At 50.8% G+C, this 22422-nt stretch overlaps 1 protein-coding gene across 2 annotated transcripts in view; it reads right to left on the reverse strand.

Moving 5' to 3' along the window:
• LAMA4 (laminin subunit alpha 4) overlaps positions 1-15795 on the reverse strand; it is a 142434-nt gene extending 126639 nt beyond the window's left edge. For both annotated transcript variants that reach the window (XM_038554984.1, XM_038554983.1), the window contains exon 1: positions 15592-15795. In XM_038554984.1, coding sequence (XP_038410912.1) covers positions 15592-15780 — 189 coding nt within the window. In that variant the 5' untranslated portion in view covers positions 15781-15795. The remainder of the gene's footprint in view (positions 1-15591) is intronic.
• Between the last annotated feature and the right edge of the window lie 6627 nt (positions 15796-22422).

The raw sequence follows: 22422 nt of genomic DNA on the forward strand, positions 1-22422 counted from the left end.
CCAACTGAGCCACTCAGGTGTCCCCAATAACAATAGCTTTTTAAAAGCAGGACTCTTCAAGCCAAGGGTTGACAGATAGAGCTTTCCTAACTCACTGGAAGATCAGCTCTTCCTCGGTGTTCTGCATATATGTCAAAAGCAAAATAAAACAAGCTGAAGGTTGCCTTTATGACGCTGTGAAATGATTAAAGTATCACTATTTTTTAAGACTATATGTATGTCTGTATTTGAGAGAGAGAGAGTGCTAACAAGGTGGGGAGGGGCAGAGGGAGCTGGAGAAACAGACTCCCCACTGAGTGGGGACCTTGACGCAGGACTGGATCCCAGGACCCCGAGATCATGACCCGAGCAGAAGGCAGAAGCTTAAGTGACTGAATCACCCAGGTGCCCCAAGGTGTCACTATTTTTATTCAAGGGAAAAAGTAAAGAGAAAGCACAATTTTTAACATTTACCTTCTCCCTTGCCATAGACATCACACTTACATGGAAAGTATTCTGGGCTTTGGAGATAAAGGACCACATACGGGTATAAGACTGTGTTGAGGGAGGGAAAAGGAAGACTAGGAGCCAACTTTTCAGCTCCAGGTGCAGGTGAAAAACTGTAGTTTAGCATAAGCTTTGGGATAAGATGATGTTTATGGTGATGGAATAAGTGGATTAAAAAAATTTTAAACCAAGCAAACATCTGACCATTCCTGCACGGATCAAAAGACATCAGTTATCTGGTCCACTCACTACCACCCTATCCTTTAGTCCAAAACTCCTTTGTTAGTTGTCCTCTGTACCCCCCAGGTAATAACCGAGACAAAAGTGGAATTTCCTTATTTCCTAGGAAAGGGCCAAAAATATCTTCAGACAAGGAACAGGAAGCATAAAAATAACTCTCAGAGGAGTACCAATTGTTTAGAGATTTCGAGCTCATGTTTGGCACTGCTACAGAGGTGCTCAGAGCATCGGGGGCTCTGTGCAAGCGGCCGCCTGGCCTGGTCCTGGGGCAGGTGTGTGCGCCACTGGCAAACAGCATAGGAGAAACCAGTTGGAACAGAATTTGGGGTAACGTTTCGGACAACTGTCACGATTTAGAGTATCATCAACATGGGAACCCCCAGCATAATGATTCTCAAACATATTAGAGTGGAGGTCCTCCTCCCGCCCCCCGCCGTGAAATAGCATGTGGGATTCATCTACGAAACAGATAAAAAAAGAGGATGCTCTGGTTGAAGGAAGCGAAGCCCCAACTTCTGTTGCTCAGCCACCCTCACCCCAAAATATGCCCAAGGCATTTCTGTAAAGCCTCAGCTCGAAAGTCACTGACTTAGTAGGTCTTATGTTAAGAACCCTCCAAAGAGATTTTTTCTCCATGATGTACCATGTTTCTTACAAACATCAGCAGCACCTCTGACTTCTCCCTCACCTCTGCTCTCCAAACACACAGCAAGTCGTCTTGATAGAATCTCTGCAAAGATCCCAGCATCTGTTCTCTCCAGACTGCAGCCGCCATTCAAGTCCAGGCCTTTCTTCCTCCCTCCCGAGTCCCTACCAGTGCATGACGTAGGCCGCTCGGATTCCAGGCTCTCTTGCTGCCTCCTGCCCAATGCATCCAATAGCCCGTTCCCAGATTAAGGCTGGTCTGGAAGCACAACTCTCACGGAGTCTTTTCTACTCTGAAATCTTCAATGGTTCCCTGTTGTCTAGTCTCACCGCCTGGGACTATATCTCTTTCTAGAAGAAACCCAGGTCTTTTGTCTTTACTCATCCTGTCCCCTCACCTTGAGTGTCTCTCAATCTTAATGATTTACCTCAAACGCCACCTCTCCCAAGAAGTTACCTGTGAGCTTCCCACCAGGAGTGAACGTTTCTTCTAAATCTTCTAAGAGTTTTTATAACGTATCAGTTCAGTTGTATTATACTACTGCTGTACTTGTTTCATCTCTTTGTGTTTTATTGAGCTTTGCAGCCTATGTTGGCACTCACTGAAGCAGTAGGATTTTTTTTTTTTTTTAATAAGAGAGTAAAAGATATTGATGCTCATCAATCAAATGTCCCTGGACACCTAAGGGATACAGGATGGCAGTAGAGGGCCTTGCATCCTACTTCCATATCTCAAAATGTCTACCTAAAATTAATTGCGACGCATTCATAAGAAATGTACGATGAAAATGAAGTGTGAAATTTTTGTGTTTGTTTTGCTTTTGGCTGAAGGTAATGCAAAGTGATAACACCGATTGCCTGATTTCATCAGAAGCTCTCTTTGGCAGTTATTAATCGATTTGTCTCCTTAAAAATAAGGTATTGCCTAACACCCCTCTCCCGGTAGGAGTTACGGACTCAATTAGGTCTCCCTGCAAAGTCCTATGTTCAAGCTCGAATGCTCAATGGAACCGTATGGGGAGACAGGGCCCATTAGGAGGTAATAAAGGTTAGCTGGTGTCGTTACACAAGAGGAAGGGACACTAGAGCGCTCTCTCCGTCTCCGCCCACTCACAGAATGAAGGACACATGAGGACCCAGAGGGAAGATGGTCATTTGTGACTTAGGAAGAGAGGCTTCACCATGCCAACCCTGACGGCCCCTTGATCTTGCACTTCTAGCCTCCAGAACTGGGAGGAAATGAATTCGTGTCCTGTCTCCTCCCAGTCCATGGCATTTTGTTGTGGGAGCCCCAGCAAACTAATACAATAGGCAATGTATTTCGAAAACATGAGGCTAGAGGAATAGGAGACGTAGTAGAGCTTCTTGAGCATGAAGATTTGGGGGGCCGCTAGTGTAATACATTCCCCTCTCCCAGGGTAGCAGTGACCTTCCCGTGACCATCACTGCAGCTCTTCCCGGGTCCGGGAAGACAGAGCCCACCTGGTCTGGTCCAGGCTGACCCATCAGAGCCTTGGTGGCTGCTTCTCCGCACGTGGCTCTTAGTTCTTTTGTGCTGAATAAATAACTCTCTTTTTTCAGACATACTGTTTTCTAGAAAAGGAGTTAATAGCCTACGTTTCTTTCGGGTCTGACTTCAATCCTTTCCGTCGCTGAACTCCCTTTTTCTATTGCCGTTCACAAAGAAAAATTTTAGAAGATAAACTGTTTCTAAACCTTCGCTTGGTCTTCCCAAGATTGACACACTGGGTCTAATCATTCCTTCTAAGGTCTCGCTTTACCACATTTTGGTTTTCTTGCCTTATCCTTCTACCGAGTTCTTTTTAGTCATAGGTTGGCAAAGTAAACTCAGGATCCCACTGCAATGGTTAATGCTTAGCGTAGCTGGAGAAACACGAAAACGCACGTTCAGAAATTATGTCAATTTTTATTCCTCTTGTGTCCAAAGAAGAACCTCTCATTCTACTGAGCTGACAAAGATGGTTTACTCTCTGACTAAAAAACAAAAAACAAAAAACAACAACAACAAAAAATTGAAAAAAAAAGTACCAAAAAAAAAAAAAGCCAAAATATAAACATACCAGTAATTCATATATTCTTTACAGACTCGTCAACTAAGACCTCTCTGGCATTTCTGGGTGACCCTGGGGACCCCTGTTAGTGGAGCTCCTGTCAGCCACTTTGGGATTTAGAAACACGGATGTGAGAGGGTCGTTAAAGGACAAAGACTATGAGCCTGAAGCTAAGATTCTAAGCTGTGATCTTGGATGAGTTACTCGACTTCTTTGTGACTCAGTTTCCTTGTCTGTGAAATGGTACTAACGGGGGTGCCTTCCTCGCCACTATGAGGAACCCGTGAACCAGGAGCACACACGCCGCGCCCAGAACCAGGCCCGGGACGCCGAGGTGCGCATCAAATGCCCAGGGGTTAAAGCTAAAAGGATGTCTGCAATCAGCCTGCTGGCTGCCTAGAAGGGGCTCCAGGCTGCTACAAAACAGCCCCCCCGTCAGGGCCGGGGCACAGCCCGGAGATGGGGCATCGGGGGTGGGGGGGGATGCAGAGGCCCCGGCCTCGTGGGGCAGGCGCGACCGCAGCCCGGGGCTCGTCCCTGCAGGCCTGGCCCCGTGGTAAAGCACCAGCTGGGGGGTCACCTCGGCAGTTTTCCTTCTGCAGAACGAGCTCCCCCGAATCTCTGAACATCACCGCTCGGGCCTCCGGACTCAGGCAAGACCCCGCTTCCCCCTCAACCCCCCCACCAGACACATGCTCGGGAATTAGAAAGGCTCCCTGGGCAGCGAGGGAAACAGGACGGTTCCTCGATTTCCTGAAGAGTCTGAGCAACACCCTCTTCTGAGGCTGGGGCCACCAGCAAACTCTTGCCCGCTCCCCCCTTCCCTCAAGGTCACAGGATCTGCAGGGGTCCTGTCTCCGGGCGGGGTGCAGGGAAGCAGTGGGGACTAGGCCGCCTTCCCTATGGGTTCACGTCCTAAAAACCCCTTCCTGAGCCCCTCGGGTGTGCGGGCCGCGGGTTCAGCTCCCCCACGAGCCTTGCAGCAGCCCTTGGCCTTGAACTTGAGTTTTACTGTGCGGGGCGGCGGGCAGGCCAGAGGCCAGTACCTGAGCAGGAGCTCGGCTCTCTAGCTTAGGCCTCCCCCGACTTTCGAGAACAAAGCTTCCTTTTCTGGATTCTCAATGTCCTGTTAGTCCATTAAAATTCAAGCACCGCTGGTTGGAGAGACCGTGGGGGGGGGGGGCGGGCCTGCGGGCCTGCACCTCCAGAGCCCGCCTCCGGGCCCTGCTGCCTCCCGGCCGCTCTCATGAATAAATAAATAAAATCTTAAAAAAAATTTTTTGCTTCCAAAGGTTGTGTTTTGCTCAATCTGGAGCGGGTTATCAAGCTGGGCTTCCTCTTCACCTTACCACGAGGTCTCGGGTGAGGGTGATCACAGGAATGCAGCGGTTTCAGTTGATAGGTTTTTTTTATTTATTTAAAGATGATTTATTTATTTATTCATGAGAGACCCAGAGAGAGAGGCAGAGACCCAGGCCTAGAAGGAGAAGCAGGCTCCATGCAGGGAGCCCAACGCGGGACTCAATCCTGGGACCCCGGGGTCATGCCCTGGGCTGCAGGCCGCGCTCAACCTCCAAGCCCCCCAAGCTGCCCTCAGTTGGTGTTTATAACGAATCAATAACCCGACACTGGCTTCCCCTTCCTTTTGCACCGAGTAGAAAGTATATTCCTCTCGCTGGCCCCCGGCACGTGTCCTTTAACCTTGATGAGGGGCAAGGACACAGGCCGCCCCTTCGGGGCTCTCCGTGTGCCTCAATGTCGTCCCCCTGGTGACTCCAGAGCTGCAGCTTAGGGTCACCCCGAGGGGTCTGGGGAGCGCAGGTGGCAGCGCGCGGGAACCAGGCTGTAACCTGACGTTCAGGGCACACGCATACATACGTGTCTGCAGCTACTGCTGAGAAGCCCCCTTGGTGTGTCCCCCCCCCCCCCCGGGACACGCAGGCCCTGTCCTGCCGCCACCCTCCGACTCAGCCCTGCAGTTGCTAGGGAGCAGGGACATCGGCCACCAGAGCCTCCCCGGCCCACGCCCACATCAGGACCCCGCCTTCCCTCAGGCTCCAGGCCCCTGGGATGTGGGGTTCTAACTAGGACCGCGGTGGGGCCTCGCACCGATTCTGTTCCTTAAACCAGCTTCCTTTCAAGTAGCATCACGTTTGATGTGTTTGTTAGACAATTCTAGAACTGCATTGCTAGCAGTAACCTTGTTTTTTATCTATTTATTTATTTTTTGCTTATTTTGCTTTATTCTTCCTAAACGGTTAGAAACCGAGGACCCAGGAGGTGAAGGGACTTGCCCAGGTTCCTATAACTGGTCAAGGCGAGGTGGTCTGGTTGTCAGTGGCACCGCCAAGAACCAGGAGAGTTGGTTCCAGACTCTCGCGCTCCGGTGCTTGGCCCACTCTGCTGGATTCCACGGGATTCTCCTACAGATCATCCAACTCCACGGTAGATGGAAACGGTAGAGGGGAAAGTGAAGAATAGTACACTAGGAGCAAGCAGCTTTTGTCCTAAAGATGTGTGTGCATCTTACGGTGTGTATGAGGAGTCCGTTGGGACAGCCCTGAAAGAGTATGAGGCCGGAAGTCAGAAGACACAGCTCCTGGCACTGGCGCGAACGAATGAGCTTTGCGTCCTCAACCGCCTCCCACCCCGAGACTCAGTGTCCTTCCCTACAAAATGGGAGGATTGAATCTCTAAAGTCTCTCTCTAGATCTAAGGTCCTACGATCCCTTTGATCTTACGGTTCACCCCGCAAGGTGCAATAGGGTCATACGTGCAACAGTAAGCGCCGTCCGGCTCTGCATCGACACAGGCCTCCTTTATGCTGAATTCCGTGCTGCAATAGGGCCTTCAGGGCTTGCCCCCCGTACACGGAATTCCAGGGTGTCTCCTGGCGTTGATCGCAACGCACAGTCCCAAGGGGACAATAGACCGAGGCAGATATTCCTGCACCGCACGTGCTGGCTCATCTCCAGGCATTCAGACTCTGTTCAGTCCCCAGGTCGCATACACTTAGCACCTCACCTGTGACCCGGGCACTGGCCGCATCACAGATGACAGGAATCACCCTGCTGCTCCACGCAGATCAGCAGGAAGAGAGGTTACACTTAGGGCACCCCTGGCCTGTCAGATTGTACCACTGATCCTCGGGGGATGGGGGGCACACTGTGTGGCCTTGAAGCTTGAAAGGCATCGTGAACACCTCCACTGCGGAGGAAGAGTCTGGCCGCAGCGTTAAGCCCGAGATTCTGAATCTGAGCTCTGGTTCTGGCTGTCATTCTAGGTGGTTCCACCGCCCTGGTACCCCGCAGCATGAAGCTCCCTGGGCGCTGCCCCCACCCTCTGCTGATGACTGTATTATACATCCCTTGGGGCCGACACCTGGTTTACAGACCGTAGGCCACGTTGCAACTGGCTTTGTACACGGACAACATCACTGTGCGTCACAGGCAGCTCCGAGGGGGTTTGGTGAAGACCGCTCTGCTCTCTAGACTCCCTAACTTCCTCTAAAGCAGTCCTGGCACTTCACCTCGCGGAGGGCACGATTTCTAAATAAATGGGAACGCGCGCAGCCCGCACTGCACCCGAGGGTCCTCGGAGCAGCAGTACACACGGCACGGATACTGGTGTGTCTGCGGGGCCGCGTGCTGGTGCAGCTGCTGCTGGTGTGAGGCCTGTGCATCTCGTCCTGCTCACGGAGCCATAAATGTAGGTATTCCACTCCAGGGGGGTAAACACTGGACCCCCAGCTCCTTCCAAGACAGAACACACAAGCTTAGAAAGTCCTGGAAGTGTAGAGGGTCATATTGCATATTACTCAAAGTACGTCTGACCAACCCCTCTCTCTCTCCTCTTTTTTTAAAAAACAGAATTCATTTCTTTATGTGTTTTTTTTTTTTTTCTTTATGCAGCGGATTTGGGCTTGACTATGGACATTTTCCCACTACCGTTCGGCCTCGGAATGCTGTTTCCCCTAGTTTCTCATGATAAAAAGACTCAGATGCAGAGCCGAACTGCTGGCAGCTGAATTTCATTAAGACTTTGATGGGAAACTTAAGTTGGAATTACAAACATCTGTGGCTAAGCTTCCCTTTAGTAAGCCATTTCCCAGAATTTGACTTTACCACATTAGGAGCAAAAAAGAAAACAGTTGAAAAAAGAATGCTTCTCTTTGGCAAATGCTGGAGTAGATATTTAAATATCCTTCTCTGTGGTCACTACATCTCAATGAACAAGCAGATTTACTGGTTTCAGAAAACAAATAAGGAATTGTTTGGAAATGCCCACTTCTGGAACTCAATAATGTCCTGCTAATGTCTGATTCTAATGGTTTCTAATCAATCCAACGTCTGGCCATCATTATATTTATATGGTCACTTGAAGCAAGGAAAACCCCAAAATGAGAGGCATGTTTTGGGCATTACATATTCCAAAAAAACTATGACAAGTAAGATTTGAGAATTTAATTGCAAAAGAAAAAAAAAGGTTATATAGTCTTTGTTGTATTGAAGATATTGGGGTTTTTGTTAAGCTTTTTTGGGTATTTAGGAAAATTCCTTCATTTCCCCTTACTGCTCAGGTCATCCTGTCATCACTGAGGAAAAGTCCATGGTTAAAGAATCATTAGGGGGCCACCTGGATGGCTCAGTCGGTTAAGTGTCTGCCTTCAGCTCAGGCTCAAGTCATGATCTCGGGGTCCGGGATGGAGCCCTGCATGGGCTCCCTGCTCAGCGGGAAGTCCACGTCTCCCTCTGCCCCTACGTTCCATGTGCACAGGCGCAAGCGCTCTCTCTCTCTCAAATAAATACATAAATAAAATTTTTAAAAATTTAAAAAATTAATTAAAAAATTAAATTTAAAAAATAAAGAATCATTAGGGATACAATGATTATAATAAACTATAATCTCCTTCTTCTCCAGATGTTGGATAATCGGCACATTTGTAAGGAAAAGTTGGGAGTAATCAAATTTCCAGAATAAGTAAAAATGCAGATAAAAATAGACTGATAAATCTTAAACTGCAGATAAATAAAAACAGATAGTGGAAGAAAAGGGGAGAGGAGGGAGGTACAGAAGAGAGAGGGACTGTGTCAGGCAGTTTATATATAGTATTTCCCAACGATCTTGCAAGGCAAATACATTATTATTCATTCTACAAACAAACTGAACCTCTGAAGGATGAACTGATTTGTTTAAAGTCAAACAGCTAGAAAGTAGGGGAGCTGAATTCACAGCACATCTGTCTGGCTGGAAGCCCACACTGTACCTCCGTCGAAAGGTGAATTTTGAATGTGGTTAAGCAGAGACTGTACATAAACAGCCCTTGGGCTGAATCGGGCCTTCAGATGTATCTCCCACAGGGTATTAAAAAAAAAAAAAAAAAAAAGTCAGCAATTTTACTTAAGAACTCAGATTCTGTTTTCTTTTAAAAAAACCAGAAGACCTGCCTCTCTGGAAGAGACAACTCTTCCCCTATTCCTTGGCCTTCCCACTCGCAGAATGTATTCCTTTCACTGCCCAGGTATTTTTTGCTTGGCCTCTACAAGAATCCCAATTCTAAAATTTTTTTCTGCACCGCACAATCGACATTTCCACTTCTGGGGATGGACTCCAAAGAATGGAAAGCAGAAACTCAAGACAGGTATGTCTACGCCAACGTACACAGCGACACCAGTCATAGCAGTTAAAAGGTAGAAACGACCCAAACGTCCATCAACAGATGAATGGGGAGACAAGCTGTCATCGTAATACATGAATACTATTCAGCTGTAAAAAGTAATGAGATTCAGACGTTATGTTCCAACATGGATGAACTTTGAAGACATTATGGTGAACGAAGTAAGTCAGGCACAAAAGAACAAATACTGTAGGTTCCACGTAGTAATAGTCATAGAAACAGCAAGTGGAGTGGTGTTTGCCAGTGGAATGATTACCTCCTTCTGGGGAAGGTAAGGGGGGGGTTATTGTTTAATGGGTACCGAGTTTCAGTTTGGGAAGATGAAAAAGTTTTGGAGACGGAGGGTGGCGGCGGCTGCATAACAGGGTGAATGTACCTAATGCCACGTAAAAATGGTTAAAATAGAAAATTTTATGTCACGAGTATCTTACCACAACCAAAAAACCTGGGGTTAAATCAGAGAACTATGGAACTATGTAGCACATGGAATTCTTTATATTCCAGCAATTTTATATTAAATTCTGTAAGATGGGCCACATATTCCTCTAGGTGGTGCTGTTCTGAATTCTTTACCTATTAATCTAAATCAAGAGCTCCTACTGTGGACCACAGCGTCATGGAGAGGAAACATAGTAGGATATGCCTTTAAAAGGAAAATGTGATGCAAGAAAACACTAGAGTTCAAAAAAAAAAAAAAAATCTATCAGGGACACCCAGTGATATGCTGGCAAGAGAATGGAATTTGGAAACCTCGGGCAAGGTACTTATCATCTCCAGACCTTAATTTCATCATCTATGAAATGGGTATGAATTTCACTACTGAGTATTAAAAAAGATAATACATGGAGTTTCATGGGACATAGTAGAAATCGGTAAGTGGTGATTTTTGTCTTTCTGATGTGAGTAGTTTAAAAAGTAGCTATTAGACCGGTCAGGAAAGGGAAGTGAGCTCAATTCTTCGGTAATCCTAAAGTTTTATGCAACTTATGCTGCTCATCGAGCAAGCACTGCACAAACAGTCTTTGAATGGCATTTTATATGCCTTATTTTAAGAAACCGCCCAAACTTTGACGGCGATTATGCTTACAGACAGTTCCTGTACCCAACCACTCTCCCCAGATACTCCCGCAGAGTTGAATTACTTCCGCGCTGTGCCCCTTACCGGACAGCGTACCTGGGCAAGTGTTCTGTGCCTCATGTTTGCAAAATAAGATCGTAACTATACAAGTCCCCCTGGGGTGTCGGGAGGGATAAAAAACTAATGCATGGAGAAGGCTTAGACTAGCATGTGCACCTGCCACGGCCGTGCTGCTATTATTATTACTGCTGCCACTACTGGGTTTAGTCCTTCTAAAATAATGTTTCTCAGGAATCTTGTTTGGTATTTGGTGAGTAGGTGATTGTGTCCCACTGACCTGGCTCAAAAGTTCTTCTTTTCCATTTTACCCCCCGGCCCTTAGCTTGCAGCCACACTCACCGAATACTAATTCATTCTGCTGTCTAGACTGGCTGTGCACATATTTTCCTTCCTGAGATTGCTCACTCCCTGAGGGCAGGGATGTGACTCTGCCTCTTTCTGTCCTTCCTGGCGCCTACTTATTGCTCCGTCCACGGTGAGGCTCCTGACCTGCCTGTTGCATGATACTAAGGGAAGGAAAGAGCGGCTGCACGCTGAGGGGCTCCTTACCTGACCGTGCCACTGAACAGCAGTCCAGAAGGAAGGCCCAGGCCCACGGGGCCAGTGACTCAACGTGACTCCACGGGGCCGTTTGCAAAGTAAGGGCCCGAGAGAGGGAAAAGGCACCCAGACAGCAAAAGAGATCTAAGCTGCCTGTTGATAGATCCTGCGATCCTTTAGAGGCAGGGCACCAGGTATTTGGGAGCACGGGACCACGCAGCAACAATTAAAAAACGTCTAGAGGGAAAGTCACTGAGAATTAGTCTGGTTCATCATGCTTTGCCTTTTTTCTTTCTTTTTTTTTTTTAGAGCAAGCAAGCAAGTTTGCTCCGTGTGGGGTACCTCTGCACATGCGGGTCATGGGACATTGATGTTCTTAGAGGGAAGCTAACAACAACAGCAGCAGCAGCCGCGAAGCCCAGTCAGGTTATCAGGAGGTAAATTCCTGTTTTACTCTCTGAGAAAAATTTGCTCAATATTGTCATTTATTTCCCTTAATTTCTCCATCACCTCCCAAAGGCAGTGACACGGCCCACCTCCCACCTACCCCTCCTGCAGAGCCCCCCGACCCTCCCGAGTCTCTGTGTGGGGGCTTCTTCCCAGCCACACGGTGTCAACCTCTAGCCTTGTATTCTTGACCTTATTCGTGCCTGCTGCTCTCTGACAGATAAGACTGTCATTTCTGCCAAGGACATTCTGATACCCTCTCCTTGGGGACTGTTCTTGTCTCCATCCCTGTACCCCCTTCCAGTTCTTTCAAATATCCACATTACTTAAGAGGACTTTTGACCTGCTAGAGTGTGGATGATAAAATCAGCTTGCTTTCTTTTCTTTTCTTTTCTTTTCTTTTTTTTTTTTAAGATTTTATGTATTTATTCATGAGAGAGACACACACAGAGAGACAGAGACAGAGAGAGAGAGAGAGGCAGAGGGAGAAGCAGGCTCCCAGCAGGGAGCCCGATGTGGGACTTGATCCTAGGACCCCAGGACGACACCCTGAGCCGAAGGCAGACGCTCAACCACTGAGCCACCAGGTGTCCCAAGGCTTTCTTTTCTTGAATGTAAAATACTAGAACAGTGAATACGCTTTTTTGCAAGTACCGAGTCTCCCCTTTGCCCGCCACCCCTACTAAGAACCATTGCTCTCCCTATAAACTCAGCAATAATGGACTCAGGAGATTGTAAAAAAGCAGAAGATGGGAAAACCCTACCAATTAGCACAGAGGAACCCGTGGGTGCTCCTCTTTTCAAACTCTTTGCATCCCGGGAGAAGTTTGGCCTTGTTGGAGAAGGAAAGGAGGGGCCTTCTTTCTGGGTCAGCCAGTGCTCCTCACCCTTTTATTCAGTGTGCATTCAGTGTCTTTGATCTCCTAACTCACACTGAGCACCACCGTGTGCCGGAGACCGGGGTCCGTGCGCAGGGCTAAGGACCCAGGGGTGAGGAGGGCACAGACCTTGCTGCCAAGGAGCTTGGGAGAGCCTTTGGAGGGCCATCGGCCAAGCACCTCCCACTGCTCCATGCTGGCCTTAGTGTTTTTCTTCCTTCACATTGAAGGAAAATCGAGGAATAACCATTCACATAAATCCAAGTCAAAGAAAACGAATGTATATTTAGAACGTCCCTCCATCCACATCTCGAACCTCCCATGAATACGGAGTCCTACGTGTCCGTGGACTCTTTGTCTCTGTCTCTAGATGTAAATACAATCTCCCGAGCCAATTCAGTAGAGTGGTTCTACTAAGTTATTACATTTCCAGAATGTACTTGGTTTATGGTCTCCTTACTGGCTGTAAAGAGCATGGGAAATCTGAAAGGCGGGGCACTGGGATCGCCGTGGGACCGAGGCTAGCTGGAGGTATTATGTGAAACTATGCAGTGGGAACGTAATTACTCCAATCCCACCCTTTCTACATCATATACTTTGACCCTTCTGGAATGACTAATAGCTTCTTTCTGTTTCCCTAAACCCAAAGTCTCAACTGACATTCTGAACCTATTAGACTCTGACAGTATTACAAATTTAACTCACTGTAGAACATTCTTTCTGGTTGGAAAGATAGAGACAAACAGAGATATAGCAATATTAAGTAAGATAGCACCATATAAATAACGTTCTGAGAAGTATTCCCAAATTAGGATTTCTTTTAATCCAATCATCTGCATATTTTAGACTTAAGACTTTATATTTAAGGCTTAGAACGTAAAAAGAATTTTATGCTATATCAGGTACTGTATTAAGCATTTTTTTCCTGTATATTTTATCTAATTTCTGTAAATTTTTAAAAATTTCATGACAGTAACTGTAAGAAGCATGAAGTAGGCACCAAAACTTACTCTAAGCCTCAGTTTCTTCCTCTGTAATTCGGGCATCAGTAATTTGCCTAAGGTAAGGGAGCAGGTAAGTTGAAATTTGAGCTTGGGACCATCAGAATGCAAAGCCTGGCATCCAAAACACTCTGCTGTGCTGCCTTCCTAGTCTTTCATTGAGCATATGAGCATCTAAGAAATCAGGGTCTCAGCAATAACTCTAAGCTTCCTGGGAAATCAGAGAATTATTTTCTTACTTTTTGTGGGATGAGTTATAAAAAGTTACAGGTGCCCATCTCTTTAAAACAGCAGGTAAGGGGCAGCCCGGGTGGCTCAGTGGTTTAGCGCTGCCTTCGGCCCGGGCTGGGATCCTGGAGACCCGGGATCGAGTCTCATGTTGGGCTCCCTACATGGAGCCTGCGTCTCCCTCTGCTTGTGTCTCTGCCTCTCTCTCTCTATGTCTCTCATGAATAAATAAATAAAATCTTAAAAAAAAAAAAAAAAAGCCACAGCAGGTGAAAGTGCAGAATGCCTAGGGAAATCTGAATTTCAAATAAATAAATAATTTTCTACTATAAATACATCCCATGCAATATGTGAGACATAAAAAAATCTACTTGTTGCTATCTGAAATTCAAATTCAGTGAGATGTCTTGTATTTTACCTGGCAAGCCCACCCTCAAGCGTTTCATTCTGAGACATCCCATGCTCAAAGCAACAGGTGGAAATAATGCTTCCCAGGGGCTTAATTCCAAGCCTGAGGAGAAGCGATGCGTGTCTCTCCTGGCCTGGCCTGTCCCCATATCTGGGCAGTACGTGGCTGAGCAGAAGCCATGCCCCTCTCTTCCACACAGAGTTACTCTTTGGGCCGCAACGGGAGGCTGGGATGCTCTGGGGCTACCCACACTCCCTCTTTTTTGGGGGGGAGGGGTGTGCATGGGGCTCACTCCTGGAGAAGGACCATCTTCATGCACCTTATTTGGCAGTAATAATCACGAACTACAGTTACACTAACGATTAGTAGGATCAATAGCAATAATGCAGACTTGGGTTCTGTTAGAAATGGTGTCAATCCGCATCACTGTTTTGGTTCTGTGGTTGACATAACCATAGCTACAGCCTGTGTGCGTGTGTGCGTGTGCGTGTGTGTGTGTTGTCAGGTCAATTGCTCCTTCCTTTCCCACGAACTTAGGTGACTTCATTTTTCTCCTACTTAGCATCTCCCACGCACTGGACATGCTCTTGTCCCTCTTGACTCAGGAGACTGAAATCACTTAGTGTGGATTCATGCTCCTTCACCCGGTTTCTACACTCGGGCTGCTTTCAACATAAAAGCTCTTGTCAGGTGTTCACACAGCAGCTCTCTGCCGACACGTGTCAGCAGGGCACACCCTGAACTTTGGGGATGTGCTCCATTCCCCACTTTCTGCTTCTGCACTATAGTGGCTCTAGGCTACTAAGGTGTCTGCTCTGCGACCTCCCGGCAGGTCCCCCAGGACCCCGTCCCCTGCGGCAGGTCCCCCATCACCTCGTCCCCGCGGCAGGTCCCCCGGGACCCCATCCCCCGCGGCAGGTCCCTCATCACCCCGTCCCCCGCGGCAGGTCCCCCCTCCCCGTCCCCCGCGTCCGCTCGCTCCCCGGCCCCGTTGCCCGGAACCTCCTCTCTGATTCTCCCTAAAGCGCTGGTCCCCGGTGTCGCGCCGCCGCCGCACGGCCCAGGGGAGCAGGGACGAGGCACGGGGCGCGCGCTCAGGGCGGCCGCGGTGGGGGCGGGGGGCGGGAGGTGCGGCTGCGGCCCCAGGACGGTGCGCGGCGGGACTGCGCCTCCGCCACCCCTCGGGCCGCGCTCCCAGCCTCAGCCGCGCCCGCGCCGTCGAGCCCCGCGGCGGCTACGCGAGCTCTTCCCGCGGAGTTTCTGGGCTGACCCGGGGGCGGGGGGCGCAGGTGGAGGGGGCGGCAGCGCGGGGGAGCAGGGGCGCAGGGGAAGGGGTGGGGGCGCAGGGGCGCAGGGGAAGGGGTGGGGGGGCAGGGGAAGGAGCAGGGGGCGCAGGGGAAGGGGTGGGGGCGCAGGGGGCAGGGGAAGGAGCAGGGGCGCAGGGGCGCAGGGGTAGGGGTGGGGGCGCAGGGGCGCAGGGGAAGGGGTGGGGGCGCAGGGGCGCAGGGGGCAGGGGAAGGGGTGGGGTGGCAGGGGCGCAGGGGGCAGGGAAGGGGTGGGGGGCGCAGGGGCGCAGGGGAAGGGGTGGGGGGGCAGAGGAAGGAGTAGGGGCGCAGGGGATTGGGAAGGGGTCGGGGCGCAGGGGCGCAGGGGAAGGGGTGGGGGCGCAGGGGGCAGGGGCACAGGGGCGCAGGGGAAGGGGTAGGGGCGCAGGGGCGCAGGGGCGCAGGGGGCAGGGGAAGGGGTGGGGTGGCAGGGGCGCACGGCGCAGGAGAAGGGGCGGGGGCGCAGGGGCGAGGGCGCAGGGGCGCGGGGGGGGGGGCGCCCTACCTGGGCGGCGGGCGGCGGCGTCCCGGGAGCCCCTTGGGGCTGGCTGGCGGCGGGCGGGCGGTGCGGGCCGCGCGCTGGGCTCGGAGCGGCGTCCGGGGGGCGGGCATCGCGGTCCCCGGCGGCGGCGCAGGCGGCGGCCCAGAGGAGCCAGAGCGGGAGGCGGGCGCGGCGCGCGGAGCTCGGGGCCATCTCCCCGCGGACTCTCCCCGCGGACCCCGGCGCCGCTCGTCCCCGTCGGCGCCCGCGGCTCGCTCCCCTCCTGCCCCGCCGCGCCCCGACGAGCCCCCTGGTCGCAGAGCGCGAGTGAGCGAGGCCGCGGGAGGGCCTGCCCCTTCTCCCTCCCCTCCCTCCCCTCCCCTCCCCTCCCCCCCCTCCCTCCTTTCCCCTCCCCCTCCGGTCGCCTCTCGCTGCGGTCCCGCGCTCTCTCCGCCGCGGGCCGGACGGACGGACGGACGCAGGGGGGCGCATCCCAGGCCGCGCGGCCCCGCCCGCTCCCCGCGCCCCTGCGCCCCGCTCGCGCTCACCTTCCAGCCCTCCCCCCGGCGCCTGGGCCTCTCCAAGGGACCCCAGGGAACACTCAGCGTCTGCCTTTGCTCCCTCGCGTCGCTCACTTGTGGGGTCGGGGTGCCCGGGGGGCCCTGGCCTGGGATGTGCACGCGGGCCCGGGCCGGGGCCCCTCGTTTGCAGCTCGTCTGCAGCCCCGGGAGCGAGAAGGGGATTCCTGGGGCGGGAGCCGGGGTGGGCAGCGCCCCTGGGACGGCTCAGGGCGGCGGCACCCACCGGCGAGGCTTCCCAGCGCCCACGCGGGAGCCTCGCTCGGGGCCACCCTTGGGGCACCGGCCGGCGGCGCGTCTCCTTCCTGACAGTCCCCACCCGGGGGGCTGGGGGAAGAGTGTCCTCCACTGCAGCGCTGGAAAATGACTTCATTACGCAAATGCATGAACTTTTATTTACAAAGAACATCTTGTTTCCACCCTAAAGAGGTGCTTTGTAAGGGGTCCGGAACAAGGCCCGCAGTGTAAGGGCCCGGCAGCCTACAGCCCGCAGCCCTGGCGCCTGCCCACTGCTCGGCGGGAGTCCTGTAGCCTCTCCTGGGCGCCCCTGCGGATGGGTCAGTGGTCACCGGGGCTGAGAGGTACCTTTGCTCCCCTTGGCTTCATAATGGGGCTTTAAACATTCCCACAAGACCCCAACACGGCTTAGGATTAGATGGAGCCACCATGAAATGACACCCAAGTGAGTCTCTAGATGTTTGAAATGATCCATGCAATAAAGCACTTGCATCAACCCTAATCTTTAGCCCTGTTTTGTAGGACAGAAGTTATTGTAGCTAAGGAAACAACAAACGCTCATTTATTTCGCACCTACTGCATGTCACCTACTTTGCATATGTTATTTGTAAGCCTCACAGCATTCCTGTAAAATAGGGCTATTATTTTCATTTTACAAAAAAAAAAAAAAAAATGAGGTTCCAAGAGACGAAGGCATTTGCCCGACCTCCCACAGCTGGTAGAAAGCTAAGTGCACGTTTGCATGGGGTCATCGCTGATCCGCAAACTGTCTTTCACATCTACACCACGCTTAAACCCCTGAAATTAAGGACACAGATTCGGAGTAGGGGAGATGGCATTCCCCCTTTTTTTTTTTTTTTAAGATTTTATTTATTTATTCATGAGAGATACAGAGAAAGGGGCAGAGACACAGGCAGAGGGAGAAGCAGGCTCCATGCAGGGAGCCCGATGTGGAACTCTATTCCAGGACTCCGGGATCCTACCCTGGGCTGGAGACAGGCTCCAAAGGGCTGAGCCACCCAAGTGTCCCTCTTTTATTTATTTATTTATTTTTGGAGTACTTTCTATGTGCCAAAAAGTTTGCATAAGTTATCTCATTTAATCTTGTCCCTGCTGTCCCCCCAGGAGACAAGTATCATCACATACCTTTAGGAATGGGGAGGTAGCAAAAGTGCTCCTATCTGATGTTTAAGGCCATTGCTGTTGAACAATGAGACGACGTGAGACAAAAGTGCCAAAGCTGGTAGAAGCCAACGGTTCTAGTATATCCCCAAGGATTTGTAACGTTTTCATTTTAAGGCATAAAAATAACATTGCAACGCACCAGTAAGCTAATATGAGCATCTGCCCCGTAAACTGGATAACCCACTAAATTAAGTGAAAAGTACTTACAAATCTGGTTGGTTGGTTCTCACAGAGACTGATACTGGGAGGCAAGATGGCTAGAGTCCAAGAGGAACAGATGATGTTCGATTATCCTGTCCCATTCTTGCTTTTAAAAACTTTAAGTGATGTTAATCAAATAGTAATAATAGCAATAACATAAGCATCATATTCTGACTCAGCCCTCTTGTTTTCTGAAAGATTGTGTCCTGCTCCTCACTAACTGTCAATCAATCACACACTTTGTATGGGACCTCGGGCTGCTTCTCTCTGCCCACAAGGCCACGGTCAGGTTCCAAGAAAGGCCTGAATGGTGGTGGTGGGAGTCTATTTGTCCAAGACCCACGAACTTCTGATTATTGATTAAATATGTACTTCCCATTCCTCCTCCTCATCTTCTTTTTTGCAGATACTATGATTTTTGAGGCCAAACAGTATAATTAATACACAAGACCGTGGGTCGGGGGCACCTGGATGGTGCAGGGGTTGAACGTCTGCCTTTGGCTTAAGGGGGTGACCCCGGGGTCCCGGGATCGAGTCCCGCATCGGGCTCCCTGCGTGGAGCCTGCTTCTCCCTCTGCCTGTGGCTCTCTCCCTCTGTGTCTCTCATGAATAAACAAAATAAAATCTTTAAAAAAAGATCATAGGTCCGTTTACGGTTCTGGGAGCTTAGCACACAGACAGTCTCTGTGGATGTCAGATTCCTCGCCTGTCATGGAAAATGGGTCAGTGGGACCTCTGTCACTGAGACGATGGAGAGTAAACGAAGCAGTGGACGCCAAGCGTTAACGCAGCCCGCCATACAGTCGGGCTCAGGATAGACGGTTCAACTGCACTGTCTTTCAGAGTCTCAATAAGAGGAACAGAACAACTATTTTTAAAGAGGAGAAGTAACCACGTTTATTTATCCTGTGGCCTGGGTAACCTCCCGTTTGCCGAGAATAGCTGTTGACATCTGTGGCTGCCACCCGGGCCTAGCCCGTCCTCCCGGAGGACAGAGCGCCCGGGCAAGGAGAGGACAGCACGGGAGGAGGCAAGAGCACGAAGGGGATCATCCCCTCACCAACAGGCCACCCCCAGGCTATCGAGGCCCAGAGCGTGGAGGACTCCCGTCGGGGACAGTGGCCCACGACAGCCAGCCCCAGCCCGAGCGTCTTGAGTGGGCCCGCCCTCTTAGCACGGCCCACGCTCCTCTCCTGACACTGAGGCCGGGCACTCGCCACATACTTGCACCTTCCGTGTCTCCCCCCTGGCCTCCCACCTGCCTCGTGATCCACGGAGGGCTGCGCCCCGATCCCCACGCACACCGCACACCGCACACCGTAGGGAGGCCAACAGGTTAAATGGCAAGGACGTCAGGCCAGTTAAGTCGGACGAGGCCCCCACACCTTCCGACTCCCAACCACATCCAACTATTTTTAGTTCTGGCGGCAGCAGATCTGCTGGCTTGGAGGCCTTATCAAAAGAAGGTTCTGGAATTCCCTTCCGAGTCCCCGGGTGGGTGCAGTTATCCGCAGATAAATATCAGGGCTGCCCACTCCCTTCAGCACTTGCTCGTTGGGCCCGTCCACACATCGGAGGGCCCAGCAAGGGTGTTGTGATGCATCCCACACGCCCTTCTGTAAATAGAAAGTCACGTCAGATGCTATTTTGGATTTTTTTAGGCGCTAATCTGGGACATAATTAGGATCGTTGTGGGGCTGTGCACTAGTGCCGGCTGCGGTGGCGAGCTCGGTCAGAGAAGCAGGGCCAGCTATCACCTGCCGTGAGGCCTCGGCCGGCCAAGGGGCGGGAAGGAAGAGTGGGGAGTGGGGTCTCTTTTCTGCTGGCCCCCCCTCCTCTCAGGGGTCCTCTCAGGCTCCACTTGCCCTCTGTGGACGCCTCCGGGGAGAAGGAGCAACAGCAGCAAGAGAGCGGGGCGAGGGGGCGGGGGCTCCTAAAAGCCATTCTTCCCCCCATTTGTTTTCTCAGACTTTAGCTCAGGATGTGGCCAGCCTGTGTGACCAGCTTCCTCTCTGGGCTAAGACACTGGTCGCAGCCCCATGTGGCTTCTAGCACGCGCCTTCTGCATTCTTTCCACGCACCCGTCCCTTATCCAGCTCTTCCTTACTTCATTTATTCATTGATGTGCTCTGAGTCTATCGAACACTCCAGAACGGCAGGTGAGCTGCTGAAGGTGAGATGGTAAGACCATACCGTGGCTCCCAAGGCACTGAGAGTCCGCTGAGGCCGACCGCGCGTGGACCCGGGCAGGAGCGCCAAGCGGTTAACGGGAATCCGGAGGCCAAGTCCAGATGAGCTGCTCATCAACCGTGTAGAACCAGCCCTTGACCCCGACTCTACGGGCCCGAGGAAGGGGGCGACCCCGCTGAGTCCTCCCTGACGAGGGGGAAAGGCGGCACGTGTGGAGGAGCAATCACGTCGGACACTTGCTGCCCCAGGAGGGGTGAGAGAGCCATGGGATTCCGAAGGCTCCTTGGGTGCCCGGTCAGGGCGTGTGCTCATGGCCTTCAAGGCCTGGAACAGCCTGAGAAGAAAGGGCTTCCCAGCCTCCTCCGGGTCTCTCGGTCTTTCCTCCACCCAGGCCCTAGGCTACGCGGGGGCCTTCCCCGGTGCGGATCTCAACATTGAGGAGCTCGTCCCAGTCCCAGGGATGTCTTGAACAAAAAGCCCGAGGAAACCAACGGCAGGAAGAGCGACTTCTTTTAAGTTAACAGAATGTTTACATTTCATTGTGGTGAGAACTGAACAGGAGAGGAACCCTCTCAACTGGTTTAGAAATGTCCAATAACAGTATTGTTATATGGGTGCAGGGTCTCCTGGGGAAGGGTATTTCGGAGGCCCCACCGTCCCCTAGCTCTCCTGCTGTTGCTCCCGTGGCTGGACTTCCCCTTCCCGAGGGGTCCACAGGGAAACAGCCCCCGAGAGGACGGGGTGTCAGCAGAAAAGAGACACCACTCTCCACTTTTCCTTCCTGCCATCTTTGGGACTAAATGCCTACAGACTTCTGTTGTGTCTGTTTCAATGTTTTTGTTTTTTTTGTTTTTTTTTTTTTTGCATCTGTACCATGTTTTTAAATATTTTATGTATTCTATTTGATATATATTTTGTATGTGCGTAAAATATATTTTACATATCCTATTTTTTCATGCAAAAACGAATCAAAATGGGGACCTGGGTGGCTCAGTCAGTTGAGGGTCTGACTCTTGATTTTGGCTCGGGTCAGGATCTCAGATCTGGCCCTGCACTGGGCTCCATGCTCAGCAGGGAGTCGGCTGGAGATCCCCCCGCCCCACCCCTACTCATGCACACTCTCTTTCTCTCTCTCTCTAAAATAAATAAATAAACCTTTAAAAAAGAAACAAAACAAAACCAAAAATGAATCACAATGTACATGCTATTTTAAAGCTTTTCCTCCATGTCAGTGTAACCTCAATATGTTTCTGTGAGGAACTCATGGTGTTCAGATTTGCATCTGGGGAGGATTCTCAGGTATGAATGGGACCTTGACTAGAGGGCCTCGCTGAGAGACCAACGGGAGGCTGGGAAGCCCTTTCTTCTTGCATTGGCTCTGCAAGCCTCAGTGGCAGGGACCCTACAGCGAAGAGGAGGGCTCAGATTGGGCTGGGGAATGATAACAGCAATTAGGACATCCTGATCCTGTTGGTTCAGCCTGATGGAGAAACAGGTGAAATCAACAGATGAGAGAGAATGGTCCTGACAAGGATTGTCGACCTCCTTGGCTGTGGCCATCACTCAGGTCCACCAGGATAATTACTTCATCAGGTTAAAGGGACGTGATCGCTGCTCAGAGGTAATGTAATCAACGGAGAACAGAAGTGTCAACATCCATTGGCTTAGTGATGAGATTAACATAAAATAGCTCCTGGGATTTAATCATGAAATGATACAATTAAGGAGGATTGGGCAACATTCAAAAGAAGAGACCCAAGACACTGGGTTTTTGTGTCCCTGGACCCATCCCAACCAAAGCACCACAAAGGGAAGAGAAGATTCCTTAAGAGAAGGACTGTTGTCACCATGGTGGGTATATGAGCAGGGCAGGGGGTTAAAGCGTGTTCTAACCTGCTTTGTGCGAGCAGTAGCAGAAATTGGTTTGTAAGAGTCTAACTCAAGAGCTCTCTGTCATCTAGCTCTGTATCCCTTGTATTGTCCTCTAGAAAATGCATGCTGGATGTGCTCACCTTGAGAAATCAATTGGTTTTGGAAAAAGAATCTCAGAACTAGATCATAACCATAATCATGTCTCCAATTTCCGCTGTGCTCTACGGTCTGGAATTGAGGTACAGTTATTGCTTGTCTAACAAGTGAGAAACTCATCTGATTCCAAAAGTTCAGATGTACAAATTCAAACCTCTAGGAGAAAGATTCTCAGGTCATTGCCTGCCACATCTGTTAGGTGGCCTATAGCTCCTGAATGTTTAACGTCTAAATAAGATTTATTCATCATCCATTCATTCAACAAATATTTAAAAAAAATATTTTACAATGTCTACTTGGCAACTCAACTTTTCTCAGCCCTGAGAATAGGGCAAGGTAGAAATCAGGCAAAAATTTCTGCCTTCATGAGGTTTATATTCTAACTGAGGCAAGCATAGGAAAGACCTAGAGAATAAACCGTCAAGCAAGAGAAATA

The sequence above is a fragment of the Canis lupus genome, chromosome 12 (genome assembly GCF_011100685.1).
Source record: "Canis lupus familiaris isolate Mischka breed German Shepherd chromosome 12, alternate assembly UU_Cfam_GSD_1.0, whole genome shotgun sequence".
NCBI lineage: Eukaryota > Metazoa > Chordata > Mammalia > Carnivora > Canidae > Canis > Canis lupus.